The sequence below is a fragment of the Otolemur garnettii genome, unplaced genomic scaffold, assembly GCF_000181295.1.
Source record: "Otolemur garnettii isolate 467f Iridium unplaced genomic scaffold, OtoGar3 scaffold00036, whole genome shotgun sequence".
NCBI lineage: Eukaryota > Metazoa > Chordata > Mammalia > Primates > Galagidae > Otolemur > Otolemur garnettii.
The window spans coordinates 12,383,023-12,408,877 of record NW_003852431.1 but is presented as its reverse complement, the minus strand read 5'-3'; the positions used below and the strand labels follow the sequence as shown (position 1 = coordinate 12,408,877).

At 40.7% G+C, this 25,855-nt stretch overlaps 1 protein-coding gene across 2 annotated transcripts in view; it reads right to left on the bottom strand.

The window, feature by feature from the left end:
• Positions 1 to 3,810: 3,810 nt before the first annotated feature.
• Positions 3,811 to 25,855, bottom strand: part of KLF12 (Kruppel like factor 12) — a 424,059-nt gene continuing 402,014 nt past the window's right edge. Inside the window, exons 5-6 of one of the 2 annotated variants that reach the window (XM_023513200.1) lie at positions 24,858 to 25,015; positions 3,811 to 5,237 (exon numbers count right to left, since the gene is read on the bottom strand). In XM_023513200.1, the coding sequence (XP_023368968.1) occupies positions 5,056 to 5,237; positions 24,858 to 25,015 (340 nt within the window). In that variant the 3' untranslated portion in view covers positions 3,811 to 5,055. The remainder of the gene's footprint in view (positions 5,238 to 24,857; positions 25,016 to 25,855) is intronic. The other variant, XM_023513201.1, reaches the window with a different exon arrangement.

Sequence of the window (25,855 nt, the reverse complement as noted above, 5' to 3'; positions counted from 1 at the left end):
CAACTGTTTCCCCCTTTTCAGGCACAGACATTACTAGTTGGGATTCAGTTGTCTGCAACTTAAAATGACTTCATTGTACTTTAAACCATCCTGGCTAAACCATGACAAGTGGACACTCCATTCTCACGGAGCATGCGCTCTGACAAAGAGGAACAGAGTCCCCATGGCAAGATCACTCATTGTAAGATATACAAGGCATATCTGAACAAGTGTTTTTTTTTTTTAATTTTGATGCAAACTAGAAGCTCTTTTTTCCCCCAACATACTTCATCGAACTATTTACAACCTCTGTAAAATTTGTGAGTTTGAAAATACTTTTTCCACTATCACATGTGACGAATACAGTAAAATATCTTCACTCTATTTTCTTAAAGATGCAGTATCCTTCTAGTCCCTTTTCTTACGAAAATCTGAATTTTTATTGCGATTGCTCAGTATTTAGCATATTTAAAGTACCAATGAATGTGGGTTTCTATACAGACATCACTCTCTAATGAAACTGTGAAAATATAGCATTTTAATTTTATGTACATTTCTTAACTATAAAATGCAGGCAGAGCCATATATAGTATTATAAGCTGATTGCCTAAGAAGGTTAAGTAACTGACATTTTCTAGACAGCATGGATTATTACAAATTCTTTCTTTAAAAAAAAGCTCTGTGTTGATATTTATTCACCCACTGGTTGCTGCATTTACAGATGTGTACACACGTGTGTGTGTTAGGATTTTCTGTTAAGTGGAAGGCAGTGTAGGGAGGGGTAGAAATGTCATCTGGAAGATATGACTGACCAAATCCCTTTTCTAAACTAAGCCAAATCAAGCTAAAAAGACTTCTCTATGGGAGGTACTCCCTCAGAGAAACTAAAGGAAGCTATTTGGTTAATGAACTTACACCAGAAAGTACACTGAATTGCTGAGTTTACAGGCATCAGGAAAGAGCAAAAATCTGACATTGGATTATGAACTATGAACATTAAGGCTTTCTGGGCCTGTTATGATTCCTAAAAGTTACCTCACATTCAGTCCCTTACACAAAGACTGGAAGATGGATGCTGGTATTCTTAACATGATCAATTTCTGCCAATCCTCACTTTAATGCTACTACACCTTTACAATAGCATGATGGCTACGCTTCTAAGCAGTCTTTAACAACATGACAAAGGCATATTAATACATTTGAAGGCCTCACCTCACCAGATTTATTGAATTGCAGCTTTGATAAGTATAGTAAATAAAGCACAGAATGAGGAATACTGCATCTTTATCCATATACAAGCGCGTGTTATCATTCTAATGAACTGATTTCAAAGTGCAGAATTAGATTCATGGGTAGAACACAAATAGCAACTTGAAGTTATAAAGAGTTGCATAAAAATGAACACAATCTTCGCGTAAGCTATTTCAAATTTCAACCATCATGAAAATGGCCTTTCTAATCACCTAGAACCAGCATTTTTAAACACTGTTGCAATTTCGTATTTCCCACTTACGGTAAATGTTAAAGTGAATAAAAAGTGCTCATTTTATTTTAAAAATGTGGTTTATGTTGTTATCCAACTGCTTTTGAAAACAAATGTTCTATAGTGTTTTGTAAAAGTGATGCCAGGCAGTAGTATAATCTTTATGCTAAAGCCGCTGGAAATAGTCTAACTACCTTAATTTAAGACAAGCTACCAAGCAGCCTTCTCAGAGTCTCTCTGTACACAGTTCACAGGGTGAGGATACAAGTGGATGGGGGAAGTGTAAATCTTCTTCCAGACAACTTAGAATCAGAATATGAAAAGGGAACTCTTAAAACCTCAAAGCCTGAACCTCATAACTTTACAAATAACATCACTCCGTTCAAATCAATCTCTACACTGCCCAGAGCAAGGCTGACTGCAGGAGCTTAAGCTGTTCACAGTTTTACGTGGGTGAGTCCTCAACCAAGCACACACGCCCAGCTGCAAAGTGAACAGCTTCAAATGGAAAACCAAAGAATGGCTTCTACTCCGGGAACAACTGCCAGGTCCTTTAGGATTCCACTCCTTTGCTGTTGCTCATCATACACTGTGCTTTTTAAAAGACCCTGGAAATGCACATGGGATGGAATGGAGCCTTCTGCGTGTCTGAAGACATCTCCTTCTGCCCCAAACTGCTTTTTCTTTTCCATGGGGAAATACTTTCAGAAAACTCACCAAGGGGAATTCACCATGTCCCAAGCTAGATCAGGGACTCATTCACTTTCTTGTGCTTGGACCCCTTAGAACAGTGCTTCTCAACCTTCCTAACGCCGTGATGTATTTTCATTGTTACAAAGGGGTCGCGACCCACAGATTTGGAACCGCTGCCTTAGAAGTACTGATGTTACGGGGAAATGGCAGAATGCTGTCAACTCGTCCTCTCATCTCGGTCCGGTTTCCACTTTCAGAGGATGAGGAGGAAAAGCTCACTTCCCCCAATTTTTCCTATGTTACCAGAGAAATGCAATTCTTTCAGTTCTGTGCTAAATTTAAACCAAGCTGTCACTCAGGACGCTTCCACTGCCTGTCAGTTTTATGAATCTCAAAAACTGAGTCTACCTGGAATACTCTGAAGACAACTCTCAGCAGAGGCAAGGACCCACTCTTCTCCTGAGAGCAGGCAGAGCTCCATCGAACCTACACTTCACTTGAGTGATTCACCTACCACCTGCCAACTAGGTTCTGGGACGAGCGTCGGGGGTTCCTGGCTGTGTTTGTCCCACCCCGTTCTTTGTCACTAAGCAGAACTGATACTGGCACATATCAAGAGACCTTTTTCTATCCTGAATAATGACAGGCAATGTGAAGTAGGAGATGCATACAGTACAGGTAACAAACTGTCCAGGTGGTTAAAACCCCATTGGTTGGTGGGTAGTAGACTGTGTAGCTAAAGAAGCTCTTTATCAATAGAATCGCAGCCCTTGTTGGAGGGAAATGGCCTGATGAATTTTTCAGGACTGGCAGACGATACAGGGCACATATTTCCAAAGCCAGAATTTGACCTAAAAATCATTATACTGTTGTTTAACATTTAAAAAAAAATTCCTTTTAATACCATCCAACACAAATTGTCCTTGTTTCAATGTTCATGGTTCTCGTGCCATCAGAATAAGATTATCTGAATTAAAAGATGATCCTGAAAAGGATCGGAAGCAACCGGAAATTATTTCAGAATGTCCCAAACATTTAAAAAATGAGCTCGTAATATCGTGAGGTTAATTTGTGCAATTCCCCAAATCAAGTGTTTGTAATTAAAATATATTGCAGAGGTCTTTGCTTGGAGACCTTTTATATTTTAAGCTATAAAAAACTCTAACAACAACAACAACAACAACAACAACAAAATCTCACCATGTCCCTCAGCCACACAAAGCTGGAAAAAAACTCAGCTTGTAGCGGGGACAAAAAATAGGATCATTTTTCTGAAAGAATGCTTGTTGGTGATGTATTGCTTTGTTTGCTGTATATTTTACCAGTTGCGAAAAGTTTCATAATTTTGGGGGGGGGGTGGAGGGACTATATTTCCTCTCATCCTCAGCCCAGGATGAGTCAGATTCACTATCCCTGCAGATGCCAGAGTAGGACCACTGGGTCCTGATACAGTTGAGGAAATGAAATCTGTATAGAAGAACCTTATGGAGAGTCCCTTGCCCTTGGCTCTCCAAGACAGGAAACTAGCACCAGGTCGGGCTATCTATGGGGAGCGTTCCCTTTCCGCGGACTCAGTTCCAGGGAGAACTGACCCCTTAACTGAAGAGTTAATCCCTGGTTATGCCTCCCTTGCCTTTCTGGTCACCAAATAACTGTTTTCAAACAAGAAAAGGGGAGCATAATCTTTAATTGTGGTCCTCAACCAAGCAGGACAATGCACAGCAGCAGATTACCTCAGTGCTGGAAATGTAACCAAGACATCTGAAATGCTGGGGTGTTTTTTACAATCCCTTTAGTAAGTATGAAAATTGGTAACGTGAGTCCTCAGTGAAGTTATTGTAGGAAAGTCCTTTTATTGCTTTTCTCCTCAAGAGGCGCCTTATTTCCATCTCTGCTTTTGTCTGATTTTTTCATGTTTACTGACTCTGCCTGGGCAGCCTCACCTCTTACCTTGGTGCCAGTGTGTCTAAGAAAGGTTTTTTCCCCCCCGATTCCTTGTAATCAAATACTAGGGGCAGGAAGAGATGATGATGCCTAGGTGACAGAACACTGCAATTTGAAGTGGGGCAGTAGTTTTTTTAGACAGGCTCTTCCTATTCAACTATACAGGACACCTCTGTGCCAGTCCATGCCAGGGCAGAGACCAGGACGACGAGATTGCAACCGTAATGTTGCTGCCCCTCTGCTCGAACAGATGAACGAAACAGAATCAAAACAAAACAAAAACAATCAACAACACACAAATGAAAGATTCAATGTTGGTTCTCTTCAGGGCATGGCAGAATGACAAGTTACGAGTGACATCTGGCTGCCGCCATCACTACTGCCCGGGGCTGCTTGAGTGCCCCTTTATTTTCAGGTAATGGCACCTCTCCAAAAGCTTCTTCTTTTCTACTTTCATGCTGCTTGCTGGTAACAGATTGGATGTGTGTTCTAGCTTACTCAGACAGTAACTAAAATTTCTGTAAAAAGGGGTTACAGGGGCGGGATGATGAGAGAATCACCCAAATGTAAAAGGTCTTGCTCTAGCCATCTCTTTGTGGTAGATGACCTTTAAGATATCAGTAACAAAACGTCTGACAGCTCAGAAAATGTACAAGCTACAAACATCTGTAAATGGCAGAGTACACAGCACGGAAAACAATGCCTGTCTCTTCAGCAAGTGTGTCACTGAGCTCCCAGGCCAGTGTGAAGATGGTTCTCGTGTAGCCATGATGGGGGTTACCTTCAGACCGAAAGGAGGCGCGTTCCTTTGTTCCTTCTTTTTCCTGCTCTGTTTTCAGACATCATGGGATTGGTGATGCCCTTTTGCGTTAACACTGTGAAGGGGATTCAGCCCTGCTGAATTGGGTGCCGCTAAGAGATCCAGCTCTTACGCCCAGCTGGACAGGCAGCATTCCTCACACCAGCATATGCCTCCGGCGGTGCAGGGCCAAATGATCTGACCGGGAAAAGCTGCGATCACAGTCTGCGCACTTGAACGGCTTCACGCCCGTGTGTTTGCGGTAATGCCTCGTCAGTTCATCCGAACGAGCAAACTTCCAGGTGCAGCCCTCCCAGGTACACTTGTAGGGTTTCTCTCCTGCAAGAAACAAAGGGACACACACTTTGATGCACCATCACTTTTCCTTAACCGCGCCAGCACTCTATTTTGGGAAACTGTCGTTCTCAATGAATTTTCCATTTGGTAAATCTTCGACCTCACTGTCCCAGCAGCAGGTCTGGGGTCACACAGGTGAGGGTTTCAATCTCCTCTTTCCTGCTGTGACATCTGGCAAGTTAATTAACATTTGCGTCCTGGGTGATGACTTTGCTGCCAAAATACCACAAGGCATACACTGACTACCAGTGAATCTAATCACCACTGGGGGACTAGAAAGTAATTATCAGAGCCCTGTCAAATTTGAGTGGGCTCGAAGGCTGAGAGTCAAAAAGAATTATAAGAAGGCAGTGAGCAATGCTTTGTTTCAATACCACCTTCCTCCAAACGTGCATCACTTAGTTGGCTTAAGGATACTTTCGGACACAATGTCCATTTATCAGTCACTGAGTATATACACACAATTTCATTACAAGGTAAAGCACTCCACTATCCCCCGAAATTAGGTATTAAGTATCATTAATCACAAATGTCTATTTTTGCTTACCCGTTAGGAAAGAATCCTAGATAGCTTAGTAGTGTAAAGTTTAAATCCATTTTTCAGGACTTCAGAATTAGGGCAAGCCCCGAGGAATTATCAAGTTGGTGTGGGCACTGAAACTCAGCAGAGAAAGGTAGTCTGAACAAGTATGTAATTTGACCAGGTCCCTCAGTTAACTTGTAAGGACAGTAAAATATGCAAAACCTGTGCTGGGAAAAAGATACACTACCCATTGTCTACATGAGCTCCCAGGAGGAGCCGGACAATAGTTGACCCAGGTGAGTTGTATTCCTGGCTCTCATTCAGAATGGGTGCCCTGTCCCCATACAACCCCATAAAAAATAGTCTCCAGTGTACTTCTTGGCCACACACGGCTTGTGGTGAGAAGGGCCTAAAATAGGAAAGGGAGCTATTTGCTAATCTTCATGTATGGAGCTGCAAAGTGAGGACTGTTAACCCCATTTTACAGGTGAGAAAACTGAGGTTCAACATAGTAACTTACCCAAGGCTAGCAAAATCACGTGGATGGCTCTGAATCCTGAGCTTTTCACTGTGCTACTGTGGGGAGGATACTCCTTACCCCTTCTAACTCTGGTACATCCTCAGAGTTAGCAGCACTTTCTCTAAGTACCCTGGATTTGTTTGCATCCTATCACAACATACTGTACTACTGTACAGATTTTGTTTAGATATCTTTCTCCTCTACCAGCTTCTGAATAGTTGGGAGTTCTAGGACCATCACTCTATTTTAGTATCCTCACAGCCTAGAGTAGGTGCCAAATAAATATTCAAAAGAATGAATAGAACTGCAACACACACTCACACACACAGAGGCACGAAAATAGAAAACTACTGAACCTTATAAATGACATGTCCAGGTAATGCCTAGGAAAACTAGACCAAACCGGAGCTGGTATTTTTCACTCAACTGCTAAATCAATGCTATCTATACGGGTCCTTTTAGGACCAAATGGGCATTTCAGAAGAGAGTGAATAGTTCAGACCCATTAAATTTAGAAATATAATGCATTAGTTGTAGACCACAGGATGTTCCAGGTTACCTCCAATGACCCAAAACTTCAACTCCTGATTCATCCTGGTCATCTTAAGGAGACAAAAATCCATATTCACATTTCTTTACTGACCAGAGCTCAACAGGAATTAAACAAACAAAACTCAACAAAACTCCTAACATAAAAAGATTGGCAGTCTATTATATGGTATATCAATGGTAATTGTTAGCCTGCTTTTACACGTTATATGCCATCTCCAAGTGCTTTTGAAGTTTATACCCTGAGCATGGGTTCTAAGAAGTTAAGCTTGACATAAATCATGTCTTCAAAAACACAACCATCCTTGGTGCACTGAGCTTAGCTACTGAGATGTTTGTCACCACGGAACATCTCCTACCTACATTCTGTGTTACCATGGAACCGGCTACAGACGGTGTTAAGGCCTAAGAAGAAAAGAATAAAAGATCTTATTACTTGAAGCAGAGCACTGCTCGGTGTGTGGCACTAGGATGTGTGTTACTTTCTTGGTGAGGAAGTGTAGGATCGGGAAAGCTCTGGACCCTGCCCAGGCCATTCCAGATAGTGGAGGAAAGGGGTCCATAACTGGGATGGGCCTGGGAGATCTGCAGGAGCAATGGGGGCAGACCAACCTCTAGGCTTATTGTAAGAAGGATGTGAGGGGTGGTACGGCCCAACGTAGAGACAATTTATCATCTTAGGTGCTGTGGAGATTTTCTTAAATACCCAATTCAGACACTTAAGAGCTCTTTAATTTCTTCCTCAAAATGAAAGCAGTCAAACTTTCATTCTGGGTATTTAATAATGGCAGTTTGGTCCTCTCTACTTGGAGGGCGAGCCAACTGTGGTCTCCACTTCTACAATTTTAAAGGTAGAAAAACAAGACGAGTATTTCGTGAGTGCAGAAATTACATAAAACTTAAATGTTAGTGTCTCTAACTTTTTATAGGAACGCAGCCACTTTCGTTGTTTACACATTGTTTTAGCTCTTACACAGTTAACACTCACCTAATAATGGGTAGGTGAACGAATATTTTCGTTATTGGTGTAATCACTTATTCTCAAATTAGGCTCTTTGATTCAAATTCCGTCAGTGTTCTTTCTCAATAATAAACAGATATGGTATTTCATGTCAAATACTTTGTGTCCTGGGCAATAACAGGAAATGAGTGACACTCCCAAAGGCTCATCTAATTTTATCAGATTTTAAAAATGATCTTCAGGGTCTTTATTGTTATTAAAAAAGTGTAGTCATGACCAAAGGTAACCTATGATGGCTGAGGGTCAGGATGGGGGAAGATTCAGGAATGGCTCTCTACACTTTACCTGGTGACTCAGAGCAATGATTCTACACAATGATCAAGTCCTGCCCTACTCCCAATGCCTTCAAATACAGTTGTGCTAAAATGGCCACTGGGAACAAAGATGCCTTACTGTTCTACCGAGTCTGGAAAGGGAAGACACAACATGGGAAGGATGAGAAAGTAGAAGCTTAGTGAATTTTCCTTAAGTTTATTTGAATTAGAATTCTTCAAATGTGTTATTCCAAACTCTTTTCCCTGGAAAGAAGTCTGCCCACGTTCTTTGCTCCTTCTGTCGAACCTACAAGTACACATATAACCTCTCTTGACAAAATCTTCAAACCGTGGTTTAAATTTAATTTAAATTAATTTTAAACTGAGAAAATAAATTTTCTCTGGCAAGAGATGTTTGGAATAACAATTCTAAGATGGGCATTTTAAAGAGGGGAAGGGCAGAGAAAGAAACTGTAGCAAAGATTTGTCTCTAGGTCCACAACTGTGGAGCAGGGAAACAGTGCAAAATTTGAAAAGTAATCTGCCAGGTATGATCAAGGGTAACAAGGAATCATGAAAAACAGGGAAGAGGCTTCAGAAACACAAACAGTGCATATTTCTCTACTCCATGAATAAAACCAGTGAGAATAATATATAAACTTATAAGCTACAGGGGCCTAACTAATGAATGAATGCATGTAAATCAATGAAGCCTTCTCCACAGAGGGAGGGGAGAGGGAAGAAATATATCAGAAAAAAGTAAATTTAATTAACTGAGTACAAATGACTTGTCCTTAAAATTTTCCATATAAAAATGTATACTTCTGGGGTGGCACCTGTGGCTCAAGGAGTAGGGCGCTGGCCCCATATGCCAGAGGTGGCAAGTTCAAACCCAGCCCTGGCCAAAAAAAAAAAAAAAAACTAAAAAAAAAAAAAAAAGTATACTTTTTTCCTTTTACTATCTGAAAATCTATTTTTTTTTTTTTTTTTTTTGAGACAGAATTTCACTTGTCACCCTTGGTAGAGTGTCATGGCATCACAGCTCACAGCAATCTCAAACTCTTTGGGCTCAAGTGATTCTCTTGCCTCAGCCTCCCCAATAGCTGGGACTACAGGTGCCCACCAGAATGGCTGGCTATTTTTAGAGACAGGGTCTCACATCCCTGAGCTCAGATAATCCTCAGCCTCCCAGGATTATAGGTGTGAGCCACCATGCCTGGCCCTAACTAAAAATATTATGTAAAAGATTCTTTACTCTTGTTGCCTTGTTAACAAAAATGGAGTTTAGGCATTCTCTCTTCATGCTTAAAAAAAAAGAGAAGGAGAAAGAAAAAGAAGACAAGGTCTTCCAATCTCTCTTGAGAGTTAGAAGCAGAGGCACAGGGCTTGGGGGAGTGAAGATGGGTTCTGACCAGGCGGAAAACTCGCTTCTGCCCCTCTTCCAACACAGACCTAGGTTTTGATCATACCCACAAAGTGCCTAGTATTTCATTTAAACCAATTCAACACATTAATAAATGTTCTCTTTACACTAGTCAAATTTTAGAAATGGATACAAAAAATTACAGTAACTACCGTATTGTGTCCCACTGCACATTGTATTTTGTGCTTGAGCGCTGAAGGGATTTACAGGGTGAAATCTTATAAACACACTAAGATAACAGGAACAAACTTCATGATTTGAGTGAAAAACTAATTAAAATGACAAGGAAGTTCCTTACCTCTCTGGCAGTCTATGTAAACAGGCCCTGGAAGGCTATACTGGGGAACAGAACCTTCCATTTTGTCTTCTTTCCTTTAAAACTTGCTAGAAAATAGCTAAATTTAATTTTAGAGAGTCAACGGCAGGGACAGAATGGTAAGTGAATTTTCCATGAAAATGTTCCTATGGCAAGAGTTGGTTTGGATAGTTAAAGGGAGTGAGATGCCTCCCAGGAGGCTGTACGATGGTGATCGTGGTGACTATAAACATGATTTCCGTTAATTTCTTCAGATCTAGTAAATTCTCCTTAGATTTATTTGAATTAGAATTCTGCAAATGTGTTATTCAAAACTGTTTTCCCTGGAAAGAAGCCTACCCACCTTCTCCGCTCCTTTTGTCAAATCTACAAGTATACATATAATCTCTCTTGACAAAATCTTTGAAAATGCATTTCATGTTTTTCAAAACAACCTGAAGTTTTGACTCCACTGTCAGCGTTTTACAAATTTTTGGTTGCTTGTATCAATCCTACGAAATAGTGAAATTATAGAAAAAGGTATGGGTATGGTGTATTTCTTTACCAATAAGTCTTAGTGAATGATTTCTTTTTTTTTCCCCAGTTGAGACAGAAACTTGTTTTGGGGTAAGAAAAGTCAAAGGCCACTAGATGGGTGATCTGTGGCCAGCTATGTGATACCATGGCACTCTCCTGGAGGTACGGTTTATTAAATTCTAGGTCTTCAATTCTAAAGTAATGGTCTCTATATCCCATGACAAATTCTTAGGCTATTTCAAGCTTTTGTATTTTAAAAAAAGAATATGACCATTTTCAGCACAATCTGTCCTTCTTCGGTTCTGTAAAAAACCTGGACTATGAAAACTTCTGAAAAAGGAACATGTTAACCAAAACTAATAGCAAGCACTTCTATTTTTTTTTAAAGTGAAGTAGTGCTCTAAAAATTAAAGAGAAACCCCCTCCACCAAAGAAGAGTTTATTTTTCATTCTAAAAACTCCATGCTTGGAGTTCATTTTAAATATAACTTTACATGGATACGTAGCCAATGTGTATATGTGTGTGTGTGTGTGTGTTTACAGGTATTTTTAAAATAGATTAAGTGTCCTGGGAAAATGAAAACTCACATCAGGGTTTTTTTTCTTGAAACTGTCCACAAACTGATTTATTATGAAAATGGCTGTGTCTTTCAGTTTCGGTTAAAGAAAAGGATTAAGAGCCACTAAATGCATTTCCATGACATTTACCCAGCAGAAGGCATAATAAAAGTCTAAAGAAAACACCAGGTATTGAATGGAGTCCCAAAACCTACGAAACAAAAATAACTTGTTCAGGTACCTCCCAGCTCACCATGTGAAATGCTGAAAGGTAAGTGTGTACTGAGACAAAAGACAGGTGCCCTTTCACAGAAAAATGACGCGTGAGCCACGCACAGAGAGGAATGTGCAGTTTGAAAAAGCCTGTGTTAAACAAAACACCCATGTTCTCACCGGCTTCTCTCTATTATTTTCTCAAGCAACTGAAAAGGAACACCTTTTGCAACAGGAAGCAAAGGCATTTTCTAAGGTTCAGAAGTGCATTTCTGAAATGTGTCCCTGTTTAACTTTTATAAAGTTACAGGGCCCCAGACACTGACAAATGAGCTTCATTACATTCAAGGCTCAACGTATTTGCTGTGACAATCTGTTTCACTGGAGGAATGGTATTTGCATATGAGGAAAAAAACAGAATCCAGATTCCTATCTTGTCTTTCTGGTTTTTGTTACATTAGTTCATAAAAGTTCATAGAATTTTAGATCTGAAAGAAAATTAGGTACTTTGAAGAGGAGGAAACAGCAAGTCAGCAACCAAGAAAGAGCTGGGATTGTAAGGCGCCTTGACCTGTCTGTGGATGTAGACCAGGCTGCCTTCCCTCTTCAGGGACTGAGGTGGCATAAAATACCACAGGCTTTGAAATCAGGCAAAATGCCTGGCTCAGTTACCTGTTTGAGAATGGATGCATGCTAAAGAGCTCAGCTCTCGGAAACAGTTACCTCCTCTGTAAAATGGGAATACTCACCTATACCTACAGCACCATTGAGAAACTCAAAAATACACATGCCTCAAAAATACACTGCCTGGCCAATGACAGGCACTCAGTAGAGGATACTTAACTTTATGGTCATGATATTCAAGACTTTTCTAGTTTTGAAAAGAAATGTTAATAATACAAAACTCAAAATGGCTCCTGATTTTCCTAACATGTTAAGTACAAAACTTTAGAGGCCAAGCCACCATCTGTTGTATTTAATAAATTTGATCCATTTGGTCTTGTCATTCTATCAAGTAAGTAATCAATATGCCAGTTTCTGGCCCACTGAATTGTCTGGACTGAATTAATCACCTATATTTTTCACTATGGATAAAAAAGACCAAGGGAGAACTACCTTCCTTCTTCCCCATGAAATTCTATAGTGAGTATCTTTGATAAAATAATATTCACTAAAGCATACAGCACTTCCCATGCACCACACTCTGCTCTAAGAGCCTTAGGGGATATTAACTCATGTAAGTTGGACAATCTCCTAATAAAATAATTGCAACAAGTAACCCCACTTCACCCAGAGTTATCCAGTCAGTTTGTGTCTTAACCACAACCCATATTGCTTCCCAACATTTTAAATTACTGCTGTAATAAGCCAGGCTATCTGGTCAGGACCAGACAAGCAGACTGAGAACGTGAATTACCACTCCCAGGACAGAGGCTGGCCCTCTCACGCAGAACTTCAATAAAAATGAACTAAAATGTCCTATAATAAAGGTGTACTTTATTGAAAGTAACAAGTTCAAGGTCAGAAGATAACATCTTATTTGGCTGTTTTGAGTTTCTATTTCCATGTAGGGACAGCACTTCTTTTCCTATGTGTCTGGTTACTTTTTCCTCGTTTTCTCCTGCAGAGACTTCTTCCTCCACCCGTCACGTTAAGTGTTTCCCAATAGTTTGACTTGAACTTCTCACCTGCACATCTTCCTCTTGGCTTCTACGGCTTTCATGCAATTTTCAAGGGAAAAAAGTACTAAGGATCCACACTTAAGCACCAGACAGTGGTACAGGACATTTTGAACAAGTGGTTTGAAGGTACCCTCAACACGTGACCCAAACTTACCCAGCATCTAGCACCGAAGCAAGACATGTTCTTCCTGTTTTGTTCACCAGCTGGAGAGATTTCTTGGACACTTCCCTCTGTGTTCCCTACCTGCCCACCCTATAATTACACCCGCCAGTCCTGCCTTCCAAAATCTATCTAGCTCTCCTCCCAGTTGCCTGTACTCATCCTTAGGTTCTTGCCACCTTTCACCAGCGGTGTTTCACACCTGCCCTCTCCAATTTATTGTCCACACTGTACTGAAAGAAAACCTACAGGAAGACAGTCTGATCATGTCAATCCTCGGCCCTCGGTTCCCTGGGCACAGTCTGATCATGTCAGTCCTCGGCCCTTGGTTCCCTGGGCACGCCTGCGTTAAAACTCTCTTCGCACTTCACTGCGACCGAAGCTTTTCCTGTCTGTCCGTGACCCAGCGGGCAGTGTGGGGCTGAGGATGGCTGTGAGCTTTCTTCATCACTGTACCCCTCGGGCCTATCACAGCGTTCTGCACTAATGAATCCTGGATAGTCAATGAGTAAAATGCTTTATTCACATACTTCCTATTCCTTAGAAATAGAACATACAAGAGTCAACATAGGAGTGATCTATTTTCTGACATAGTTTATTGCTTGTACTCGGAACATTCTACCACCTTTTCTATGTAGTTGAAAGAATTATATATTTTTAAAAAGGAAAATACGATTGAGAGTTTTCAATCCCATTAAAGCCGGTGCCACTTATAATTCTAGTCTGCAACCTGATATCTTATTTTAATCCTTTAAAATGAATAGTTGGATATGAGATTGAGTCTTGTTTTTTGTTACTCACATGAGCATTAATTATGTTAGCCCTTAAAATGATAGATTTACTTTATAAATCTCTTCCATTTTGAGTTGTGAAGATTTTTTCAATGAATTATCTTGAACATGAATAAATATTATCTTTTCATATTCTTTAATAGTGAATATATTTTTTGCTAAAATATAGTTCCTTATTATCTTTAACCACTCCATGAAAATCACAAATTTTACATTAGTAGAAGATAATTTTGCCACCTGGGATAAGATGACCAAGGAACAAAATCCAGTTATTCTTAGGCAGAGCACCAAGGCTAGAAATACTATTATTCTACACCCTCTTTTTAGCACAGCTTTGATGAATGCATGGACACAATAAAGACCAAAGCAAAAGAAAGAGAATGGGGTCACGAAGACCCTGCAAACGTTCTGTGGCATTTTTAATCTTGTTTTTTTTTTGAGACAGAGCCTCAACTGTCACCCTGGGTGGTAGAGTGCCATGGCATCACAGCTCAAGCAACCTTCAGCTCCTAGATTCAAGCGAGTCTCCTGCCTCCACCTCCCAAGTACCTGGGACTACAGGCGCCCACCACAACACCTGGCTATTTTGGGTTGCAGCCGTCACTGTTGTTTGGCGGGCCTGGGCTGGATTCGAACCCACCAGCTCAGGTGTATGTGGCTGGCTGGCACCTTAGCTACTTTAGCCACAGGCGCTGAGCCAGCATTTTTAACTTTTCACTGTCTCTGATGATTCCTGCACTAATATAAACAGAATTAAGAAACAAAACTCATTTCTTTACCTGAATTAACCATTGACAGGCAGTCTTAGAACACCTAACTGAAAGGGTGAATGAAGACTGACTTGTTTTTAAAATAAATATTAAGTAAAACTTTGAAAACGAAATTTAACCCAGTATGTACACAATGGGCACCTAGATTCAGATCATTGCAAATCTAAGGTAGATGTGTTTCTAAACAGCAACTGTCTATGACAGGTTAAAATAGCTCTCTGCCCATTAACAAGAATACGTGCAACACTTTGCTAGCATCTGGTTACCAATCTGGAGCTTTCAGTTTCCTCATTAAAGGTGGCAAATGAAGACAAGCTTGGTTTTTTTGTTTTCTTTGAGACAGAGTCTCACTCTGTCACCCTCAGTAGAGTGTCATGGCATCATAGCAACCTCAAACTCTTGGGCTCAAAAGATCCTCTTGCCTCAGCTTCCCAAGTAGCTGGGACTATAAGTGTCTGCCACCAATGCTCAGCTATTGTTATAGAGATGGGGTATCAGGGTTGCTCAGGATGGTTTTGAACTCCTGAGCTCAAGCAATCCACCAGCCTCAGCCTCCCAGAGTGCTGGGATTACAGGTGTGAGCCAAGCACGTGCTTGTTTGCATAGACAGGCAATGCTCACTGCGTTCCTCTAGGCAGAACCAATTACCCATCAGTGCTGCCCCAGCAACTTGCATGGCGCTCACACACGGCTTTCCTATGGTGCGTTATATTTTACATGGTGCTTGTGTGTGGGCCTGATGGTCTCCCCCATCAGCTTTAGGGCCCTGTGCTGTCTTCCTCTGTGTATTACTATTGAAAGAGTTGGGTGCTGAACAAGTCCTCAAGCCTGCCTATTACGTTTTGTTTCAAGATTAATACCTCTAATCCACGTTGCCTCACTGGCTTCTAACAAATTAAATTTTAGTAGACTGGGGAGATAGACCAGTTAACATTCATGCAAAATCTTAAAAACAGACCATTAAAGTTATCTTGCTGTCTTGTTACCTCACTGTCCCTGAATGGCCGAAGCTAAGTAGGCAGGTGCTGCCGGGCAGACAGGAATGGAAGAACGCGTCAGTGAAGAGCCCAGACTGGCAGGTTCATCAGCAAACTGGTCAGAGACCAGGTGTGATGACCAGCTCTGAGCACTGATTTTCAACCCGTGTGCCATGAACACTTTTAAAGATCCTTAATTTTCTTTACTCTTTTTGTTTTTTGATCGACATAATTTAAGTGTGCTGTGGAAGTTTCACCGTAGGCTTGAGTGTGCCATGAACTAAAAAGACTGAAAAACACTGCTCTGGAGAGCGTTTCAATACCGTTTCCTCTGCTTTTCCGATCCCTGCCCAGGGACAGGTGCTCTGCCCTTATTCCTCTTTCCAAGGATTTACATAGGCTATGAAAATAGGTAAAGCACTCCCAGAGCTGCCTGCGACACCGCAGGTCCTGGGGAGTATCAGGTCCCTCCCGCCTGCGAGCTCCGTATCTGTTAACAGCACACTGCGTGCCTGACTCCCACCCACACACTCTGCGCAGCCTCAAGGTCATCCTCTCGCCACCCTCCTGTCCTCTCAGGTGCTGTGCCCCCCCGTCCCTCATTTCTACTGCTTCAGTATTTCCCATTATTACCCTTCTTATCTGCCATCAAACTGCTGCAACAGGGAAATGCACCAAGCATCGTAGGGCGGGAGAGGATGGGGCTGCTTCCTGCCTGGGAAAGGAGGATAATCAGAAAGCTTAACATGGTGACACGGGGCAGTCTGGAAAAGAAACAGGAGCTCATGGAGGGAAGAACAGGAAGGAGGCTACTGGGCAGACGCTGTCAGGGAAGGCGGAGAACGTATGAATGAGTCACAGACACATCTGGGGACCCAGGCATCTGTATGGGGAAGAATAGGAAGGAGGCTACTGGGCAGACGCTGTCAGGGAAGGCGGGGGGGACCCAGGCATCTGTATGGGGAAGAATAGGAAGGAGGCTACTGGGCAGACGCTGTCAGGGAAGGCGGAGAATGTATGAATGAGTCACAGACAAATCGGGGGACCCAGGCATCTGTATGCCTGAGGAATAGGGTGAAGCTGGGATGGGGACGGCAAATGAGGTTGAACGGGAGGAGGCAGATGCCTTGCACACCCAGCTTAGAGGGTATCCCCAAAGGCCCTGGCCATGGGGGACAGCAAACACTGTGCTTTCCTCTGCCGTTTCACTTGTCCCTCTGCGCGCTTGCCAAACTTTGCCGCAGCTACCCACGTGAGTTTTCCTTAGTGTACCACATGGACAAATTCACTCAAATTGGGAACGGTGCCTTTTTTCTACCTTAATAAAAACTTTTCTATTGCCATAGATATAGAAAGTGCTCCAAAAAATGTTTGTATGGTTGAATGTGCCTGTGAATGGGCCCTTTCAAGGGGAGAACTGCTATGTTCTACTAAGTATTCGAAATATATTCATGAAAAGATTGCTTACACTATCGTTTATCAAAAAGATGATGAAAGGGCTTATTAAACAAGTTAGTTTTACCTCACATTTTCTAAATTATATGCATTTTAAATTGAGTAGTGCCTGAAGTAAAAAGGTTATAACAATTAAAGCTCATAGTGGTAAGTGTATATTAAATTATCCAGACCTTTTTACTTTGAAGCCATTGCTCACAAAAAATCTGTCTGTAGCTATACCCGTACGTGTGTCATTTCAATGCAACAGATAATTACTGAGTCCCTGTGATGTGTTTGTCACTGTATTGACTAGGGATGTATAACTGAGGCCCCCCTGTGCTAATTCTACCATGACTTGCTACATTTATGTTCCAAGGTAAAAAACAAAATTTGAGATTCACACAAGTTAAATAGCTTGTCTGAGTTAGGGTCCAAAGACAGAGTCAACCTTTTATCTCCTGACTTCAAATTCAGTGATGTTTTTGTTTTCTTTATTTCTCAGTAGTTAGCAATAGAGTTCATATCTGTGAGCTGTTTGATCTGGGCTTAGGAACAATTTACTCGGAGAGAAATTTTTTTTCTGAAAAACATGTTTTCTCTTAAACGATTTGTTATGTTGGCATCACTGAACCCTATGCCTTGTCTGACAACAAAGCTAGAGAGAAGCTCTGAAATGAAGATTTATGTGCAACGAGTTAGTGAACACAGAGGTGAAATTAAGAACAGGAGCACCCCACTTCTCTTTAGTTCAGATCGACCTACCACAAGCATCTGTGAACAAGAGGCCACCAGGATGCATGGCTGTCAGAAAGCCCAGGATTGTCTTTGTAGGACTAACTGCAAACCACTTCCAAATCGCATCCAGTAAAAGAAGATGTCAGTGTAGAAACATGATACAGAATCAGCAAAGAGAAGTGGAGAGGCCAGTGACAGCGCTAATGCACACAGAACCTGCAGCCCCTGACACTGCTGTGTGTGGGGATGTGTGCGCAGAGGGGTCTATGGATATTTCAAACATACAATCCATGTTACTTGTGGTACTTGGTATTAATGGCAGAGCCTCTATTCATAAGGAGAAGAGTTATTAAATAACGTGGGGTTTCCTTCATTCATGAAGGTAGGGAGGGGCATACTTTGGAAGCTATTACGTCAGAACTGGTAAATATTTTGAAGCAACCATTCGAGTAAACTTCCATTATGGGCACAATTCAGATATGAATAATTCATCAGGAATGCCACTGCCTTACATGTACTAATTTTTAAAATTAGAGGCGGATAGTTTTCATATGAATTCAAATGAGTATCATACAAGATTGGTTAGTGAACCTCACTGATTTATTATAAAAGAGCCAAAAGGAGCAATTTGGAATATAAAATATTAGTCAGGTTCATTTGAAACTGCCTTATTTTAAAAAGATGCAGTTACTTTTTTAGAAAATGTGCTTTTACGTTTACTTTATTTTGCCTTTTTATTCATCATTAAATTGTAATATTATGCAGCACAGGGCTAACCCCGTTTCATTTTAATGTTGTGTCATATACATGGTGAGAGAGTTCTAGTTTCTTCTTTTTCAGTCCTTGGGCTAGACCAGACGCAACATCTGGTTCTAGTGCACCATCTAGTGGCGGCAGAAATCAGTGATGCCTGGCTGTTAATTTGCTTGTACTGCATGCATTTTAGAAATTACGAGAGCTTTTTAATTTTTTTTAGAAAACAGAATTATAAACAGCAATATCAAATTCATGAAATTATTTTCTTCTAAAACTCAAATGTAAATAATTCAGTAATTAATACAATTCTCAAAATGAAGGAGTCCATGGTACATAGGTACAGCATAGATTTAAATGATGGCATGAATTTAAACAGACTGCACAGTCACTGAAACACATCACACACTATTTCACATACAGGAGACCCACAAGTTAGATTGGTGACTATGAACAACATACCTGCTGACAATAAAGGGCAAGTGTGATTGCTGAAATACAATTTTTCCTCCATTTTCAAACGCCCTAAATGATTTAGCATAGGCAAGTGTTAGTAAGGTCTTCCTGTTATCATCTAAACTGTACATTCATGAAAAGATATGTAATTACTTTTAAATTTGGAAAGGTACTTTTTAGCATTTCTTGTTTTTTACTCTAAATTCCTCGTATTATCTAGAAAAACGCTCCTTTCACATTCCCACGAGGATGTTGAAATTGCTGCTGAAGTAGTGAATAAAGAGATGCCTGATCAGGTGCTAATGAAGCATGTAAGATCAAGTATTTTATCGACGTGACTTCCTCCAAGAGTTTTTCACTGCTACTCACTCCTCTCCCATAGCGTGTGTGGCTCTCATAATTCATCTGTTATAATCCCAAACTCTACTGTCATTAGTAATGGTCACACGCAAGTCACTTACTCAATATGCCTGGAGCACAGGTAAGGCGACGATGATATCTATTAAAGTCATGTAATCCAACCCTAATCCAACTGGTGTTCATTTTACTCAGAACACTAAGTTATATTATAAAATCTTGTATATAATTATAAATCAGAAGCCAGCATGGGCCCACTTTGAACCAGTTACAGCCAATCAGTCAAACTTCATTCACTCTTTCTTTTTAAAAATAATATTTGACAGATAGTCCAGGAGATGATGCCTGCACATAATAACTCACTCTCCGCTAGGCGAGTGAATGATTTGATGTATCTCGGTTTGGGCCAGAAATTTCAAGGGATATTTTGATGGAGCTGTGGGACAGAGAAATGCAGGCCAAAGGCTGGATAATCTGGCAGGTTCTTGGCTGCTGTTTAAAGGATTAAGACCCACCTGAATGGAGGTCTCTAGGATCCTGTCTCAGGGCTTTTTCCTGGAACTTGTTCTATTCAATAAATTCATCAATTACTTGGCAAAGATGAAAACACTGAAGGAGAGAATGAAAACACTAAAAGCAAGGTGGGTGGGAAGGAGTTTCAAATCATCTCAATTTATTAGAATAATGGACCCAAATGAAAAAATTAGATATATACAGTATAATTCTGTTCCAAACTTGAAAAAGTATATGCGACCCTCAGAAAAATGATTCTGTTCTGTATCACCAGCTAATGCCTAAACATTTTCAGTAACAGAGAACACCCAACATGCAGAGGAAGCCGTCACCTTGCCCCTCCATCTACTTGGAGAGACAGCTCCAACTAGATATATAATTTTACCTGTTTAGGTTTAAAAGGAATCAGTTACAGATACAGGGGATAGACAAGATCTAGCTGTCACTAGTTCTTGATTTAGATGACTTAATAGAAATCAACTGCTAAGCGACTTAATTATTTTTGCACGTGCAGGCACACCTCATTTTGTTGAGCTGCACTTTATTCCACTTCACACGTAATTGCGTCGTGTACAAATTGAAGGTCTGTGGAAATCCTGAGTTAAGAAAGTCTACTGGTGTCATTTCTGTAACACCACATGCTCATTTCATGTCTCGGTGTCAGATTTTTCTAATTCTTAAAATATTTCAAACTTATTTATTATTATGACATTTTTTATGGTGCTCCATGAGCAGTGATCTTTGATGTTGCTATTGTTGGTTTTGGGTTCCACACTGCACCTTTGCACATTATTGAAATCAGGCCCGTTAGTAATCCTATGATGGTCACCAAATGTCAAGGGAAAGGAAGAGACTTGTACATCTCTCACTTTAAATCAAAAGCTAGATGATTAAGCTCAGTTTGAAAGTGGAGAGAGGGTGAAAGATAGGCTTCTTGCAATAAATAGCCAAGTGGTAAATAGAACAGAAAATTTCCTGAAGGAAATTAAAAATGTTACTCCTGTAAACACGTGAATGGCAAGAAAGTGGAACAGCTTAATTGCTGATATGTAGAAAATTTTGGTTCTCTGGACAGATCAAACCAGATACAACATTCCCATAAGCCAAAGTCTAATCCATAGCAAGGCCCTACTGCTCTTCAACTCTATGAAGCTGGAGAGAGGTGAGGAAGCTACAGCAGAGAAGTGTGAAGCTAGCAGATGTTGGTTCATGAGGTTTAAGGAAAGCAGCCATCTCCATCACGTGGAAGTGCAAGGTGAAGCAGCAAGTGCTGATGAGGAAGTTATCCAGAAGACCCAGCCAAGATAATTGATGAGTGTGAGCAAACTAAATGACAGATTTTCAATGTAGACGAAACAACCTTCCAGTGGAAGAAGATGCCTTGTAAGATCATCACAGCTAAGAGAAGATTTCAAAACTTCAAAGGACTGCCTGATTCTTTCTGTTTCAGGATAACATAGCTGGTGATTTAGAGTTGAAGCCAATGCTCATTTACCACTCTGGAAATCCTAGATCCTCTAAGAACTGTGCTAAATATACTCAGTCTATGATCTACAAATGGTACAGCAAAACCTGGATGGCAGCACATCTGTTTACAGCATGGTTCACTGAGTATTTTAAGCTCATTTTTGAGACAGACTATTCAGAAAAAAAGATTCCTTACAAAATATTATTACTCATTGACAATGCACCTGTTCACCCTAGAGCTCTGATGGAGCTGCACAAAAAAGATCAATATTGTTTTCAGTGTTGCCTGCTAACACGACATTCAACTTGCAGCCCATGAATCAAGAGTATATTTCTACTTTTCAGTCTTAGAACTGAAGCAATACATTTCATAGGGCTGTAGCTGCGTTGGAGAGTGACTCCTCTGATGCATCTGGGAAAAGCAAGTTAAAACCATTCTGGAAAAGAGTCACCATTCTAGGTGTCACTGCAGACATTCATGATTTGTGGGGAAGAGGTCAAAATAAGAACATTGACAGGAGTTCGGGAGAAGGTTCTTATCTCTTACGGATGACTTGGAGGGGTTCAAGACATCAGTGGGGGAAGGAACTAAAGACGTAGTAGAAACGGCAAGCGAGCTAGAATTAGAAGTGTGGACTAAATCACTACAATTTCATGATAAAACTTGAACAGGGCAGAATTTGTTTCTTATGGATGAGTTTTAAAAAGTGGCTTCCTGAGATGAGACCTGCTCTTGATGAAGATGGTGTAAACGCTGTTGAAATGACAACAAAGGATTGGGAATACTGTATAAACCCGGTTGATAAAGCAACAGCAGTGTTTGAGAGGACTGACTCAATTTTGAAAGAACGCTACCGTGGATAAAACGCTATCAAACACCCTTTCATGCCAGAGAGAAATCTTTTGTGAAAGCAAGAGTCCATTGATGGAGCAAACTTAACTTTGTCTTATTTTAAGAGATTGTCAACCTTCAGCAACCACTACCCCTGATCAGTCAGCAGCCTTAACACCGAGGTAAGACCCTTCACCAGCAAGGTTATGATTCACTGAAGACTTGGGTGATAGTTAGCACCTTTTAACAATAAAGTACTTTTTAAAGTAAGGCATATACATTTTTTAAAGATGGTTTAGTGTTAACATAAATGTTATGTCCACTGAGAAAAGAAAACATTCGTATGACTTACTGTATTGTGATATTTATTTTACTGGGGTAGTCAGAATTTGAACCTGTAATTCCAGGCATGTGTGTGTTGCCAGTCCATTCACAGGATTTTTTCCTTCAATTTGTAGTGCGCAAACTTTAAGGGACACAGAGAGAAGTTGGAGTGTACTTAGGAAGAGCTGGCTGAGAGCTGGAGGTCTAACTTGGAGAGCTGGAGGTCTAAGTTTGAGAGATGAAGATGCTATTTGGTCTATGAGAACATTGAAAGGAATACAAGAGCCGGTTGTGGAATGGACAGTATGATGAACAGAGCCATCCCCTTAAACAAGAATGCTCCAATACCCAAACAGTGCCATAGGGGACAACCCAGCAGTGCAGGAGCTGAGGACGCTGCCTTCAAATTTCACTTGACTTGTCTTCCAGAAGAATAAGCTATCATTCAAAGTGTCTAAGGAGAGGTAGGAAACTACTGCTGGGGAACAATACTCAGCCAAAAGTTGCTCTTGTGCAAAAAAAAAGAGTGGGGGGAGGGAGGATGATTGGTGGGATCATGCCTATGGTTCATCCTATAAGGGTACATGTGAATCTCTAAATGTAGAATATAAATGTCTTAACACAATAACTAAGAAAAAAACATGAAGGCTATGTTAACCAGTTGGATGAAAGTATTTCAAATTGTATACAGAAACGGTACACTGTACCCCATGAGAGTATTAATGTACAATGCTATGATTTAATAAAAAAAAAAAAAAAAAGGAAAGTTGTGGGGAAGGAAGAAAAAAGAATAACAGCAACAACCTTCAGATTTTTGTGAGAATCAAATAAAAAAAAATACATCTAAGTGTGCAGAAAACTGCATAGCAGTGACTCACTGCAAGAATAAAAGATGGCATGCAGAGGGTTCCCCTAACCAGAAACATGCTAGACTCTGACATGTGACGTCTATTCTGAACTTTGGAGCCCAGGATTTCATCTTCTTCAAAGCTAAGCTAATTAATTCTGTTTCAGCATCAAGGTTTAAATTGTTTTGAATTATAACGTAGAAATGATATCTCCTCTTCTCTCATGGTGTATCTTAAACCCTGTAAAGATGCAGTCCTGTGATGGCCCAGAGTTAAATCCTTTAATAGTACTTGACTAAAAATTTTCCTCCCTTTCACTGTTCATCTCTTGGATAAAAGGAATAGAGGTGAGGTGTCTGTGTGGAAATGAGGCTAATATATATTCCAAAAAGCTCAAGGAGAATAGGAATAACTCAAAATATGGGATGATTCACTGCAGAAAGGTCATTTATTTTTAACAGAAATGCTCCCATAAAAGTCAGTAATGTGGCCTCATCACACTCCCTGCTATGATTCTGCTCACTTATTTCTTGATAGGCTGGAATATGCTTCTTCGATTTCCATGTCTTTACACGCATTCTTTGCCTTAACACTAAAGAAACTGATTTTAAAACAGTGCCGAAGAAACCGATAAAAACTTTCCATGGGGAAGCTCTGAGTCCATGAAGAGGAAAGAAGGTGGGAGTTAAGTAGAAAGAGAAACGGATTGGTAGCCGAGAACAAACATGGAAGAGACAATTTAAAAACTGTGTTGCTCTAACCTTAGAAATAGTAGAAGTATAACAGGATAAAGGAGCGAAAGTAAACCTCATTCTCTAATGCTTTTCTGACTGAGGTAAGCATCCTACACCATAACGTCACTGCAGAAAGAAAAAAAAGAGGCCCAGCTTCAAAATTCAGAGTCATGACTCCGAAAAGCATCTTTGGAATAGTCGGTGACTTGATTTTTGTGAAAGATGACATGTTTGTCCTACTATAATATGAGCTAAAGTAATGGCAAAGAATGTCAATTTCAATAAGTTTGCCACCTCAGCTGGGAAGAAGTTTGCATTGTGTGGTTATATTCATATGATGAACTGGGAATCTGCTCCCCTTAAAGTTTCCAGGTGTAGGGAAACGTCCAGGACAGCCATGGGACTGGGCTTGCTTGCTCTGAGCAAGGTTTACTGGAACATGTGTGAGTTTCCCTGTTCTGTCTGTTTCTTTGAGCTGCACCCAGCCTAGTCACTTTTCCCAGAAAGAGGTAGTTAATTGTGAGACCCTCCTCCCCCAAGAATACTTTTGTTCGGCTTCTTGTTTGATGGGCCATGTGGCCATTTTTAAACCAGATAAACTACCGATTAGGTGGTGATGCTGATTATGAGAAAGACTATTAGGTCACTGTGTTCCCACCAATTTTAAAAGCCCTTAAGAAACACTTCAATGATTTCTAAAGTTCACTAAGGCTTGAGCCTTTTCCATAGGAGAGGGAATACATTCTGCCTAGACGGGAGGGGATTCAACATGTCTGCACAGCGGGTGGGTACCAAATGCCACTGGGGCGCTCTACAGGCTGGCGCTTCCTGACTCCCAGCGACTTTCAGGTGAGAAGCCCTGCTGGGCTGTACCTGTGTGTGTCCTCCGATGAGCCTTCAGGTGAGAACTTTTTGTGTATACTTTGTTGCATCCCTCAAAATCACATCTGTGGATGCGCCGTTTTCTGGAGTCTGGGGATTCAGACCGTCTCTGGCGTCTTGTGCTCTCAATACTAAATGGTGAAATAGAACTGGAAAAAGAAAAAGCAGAGTTATGTGGTGAGAGGCAGGGCACTCCGTGTGGGTTCTGGTGGCATGGGGACACAGTCACAGACTCTAGGAGGTGATTGTCCAGCAGTGCCATGGCACCCTGGTGTGCTGGCAGAGGATCTTAGGTGTGCCGTGAAAAGTTTTAAAGATCATTAATTAAATTAGTTTCAAAAAAAGTTCAAAGCACAGTAAGTATATTCCTTTTTTTTTTTTTTGAGGGGGTGGGTCAACATAATTTAAGTGTGTCACAGAAACTTAACTATAGGTTCAAGTGTGTGGGGAGATACAAAAGGTTGAAAAACACTGGTCAGTTTACAGCTACTTACATTTCCTGCTCCCACTTCCTTAGACACATCTTATTTCTTAACCCCAAAGAGCAGGCAGCAGGACTTATTTCTGGTGAAATTACTTCCAGGGAGAGAAAGGATGTGCTTAAAACAACAAAACACTAAGGCTAAATGAAAGCCGTGGTGGGTGAGTAAATGCCCATTATGGGTAGAAACAGTCTGGGGGTGGTACATGAACGTCTTGGTTTGGAATTCCCGAATAGCCTTGTTTTAAGAGGCCCTGTTATAGACAAATGGCAAAATGAAGGCATTTAGTAAATAACAGGAGGGTCTGAGTTGCATGTGACAACGTATGAACTTGTGTAAAATCACAAGGTGTATTTCAAAATGAGTGAGGTCAGGCTGAAAAAAAAATGACATCAGTTCATCAATAACATGACTCATGACAGGCTATTTCTGCTTGGTGAAATGTACCTGACATTTAACTCTCCTGGTTGGTGTTTTTTTTTTTTTTTTTTTTTTTGGTGAGAAATA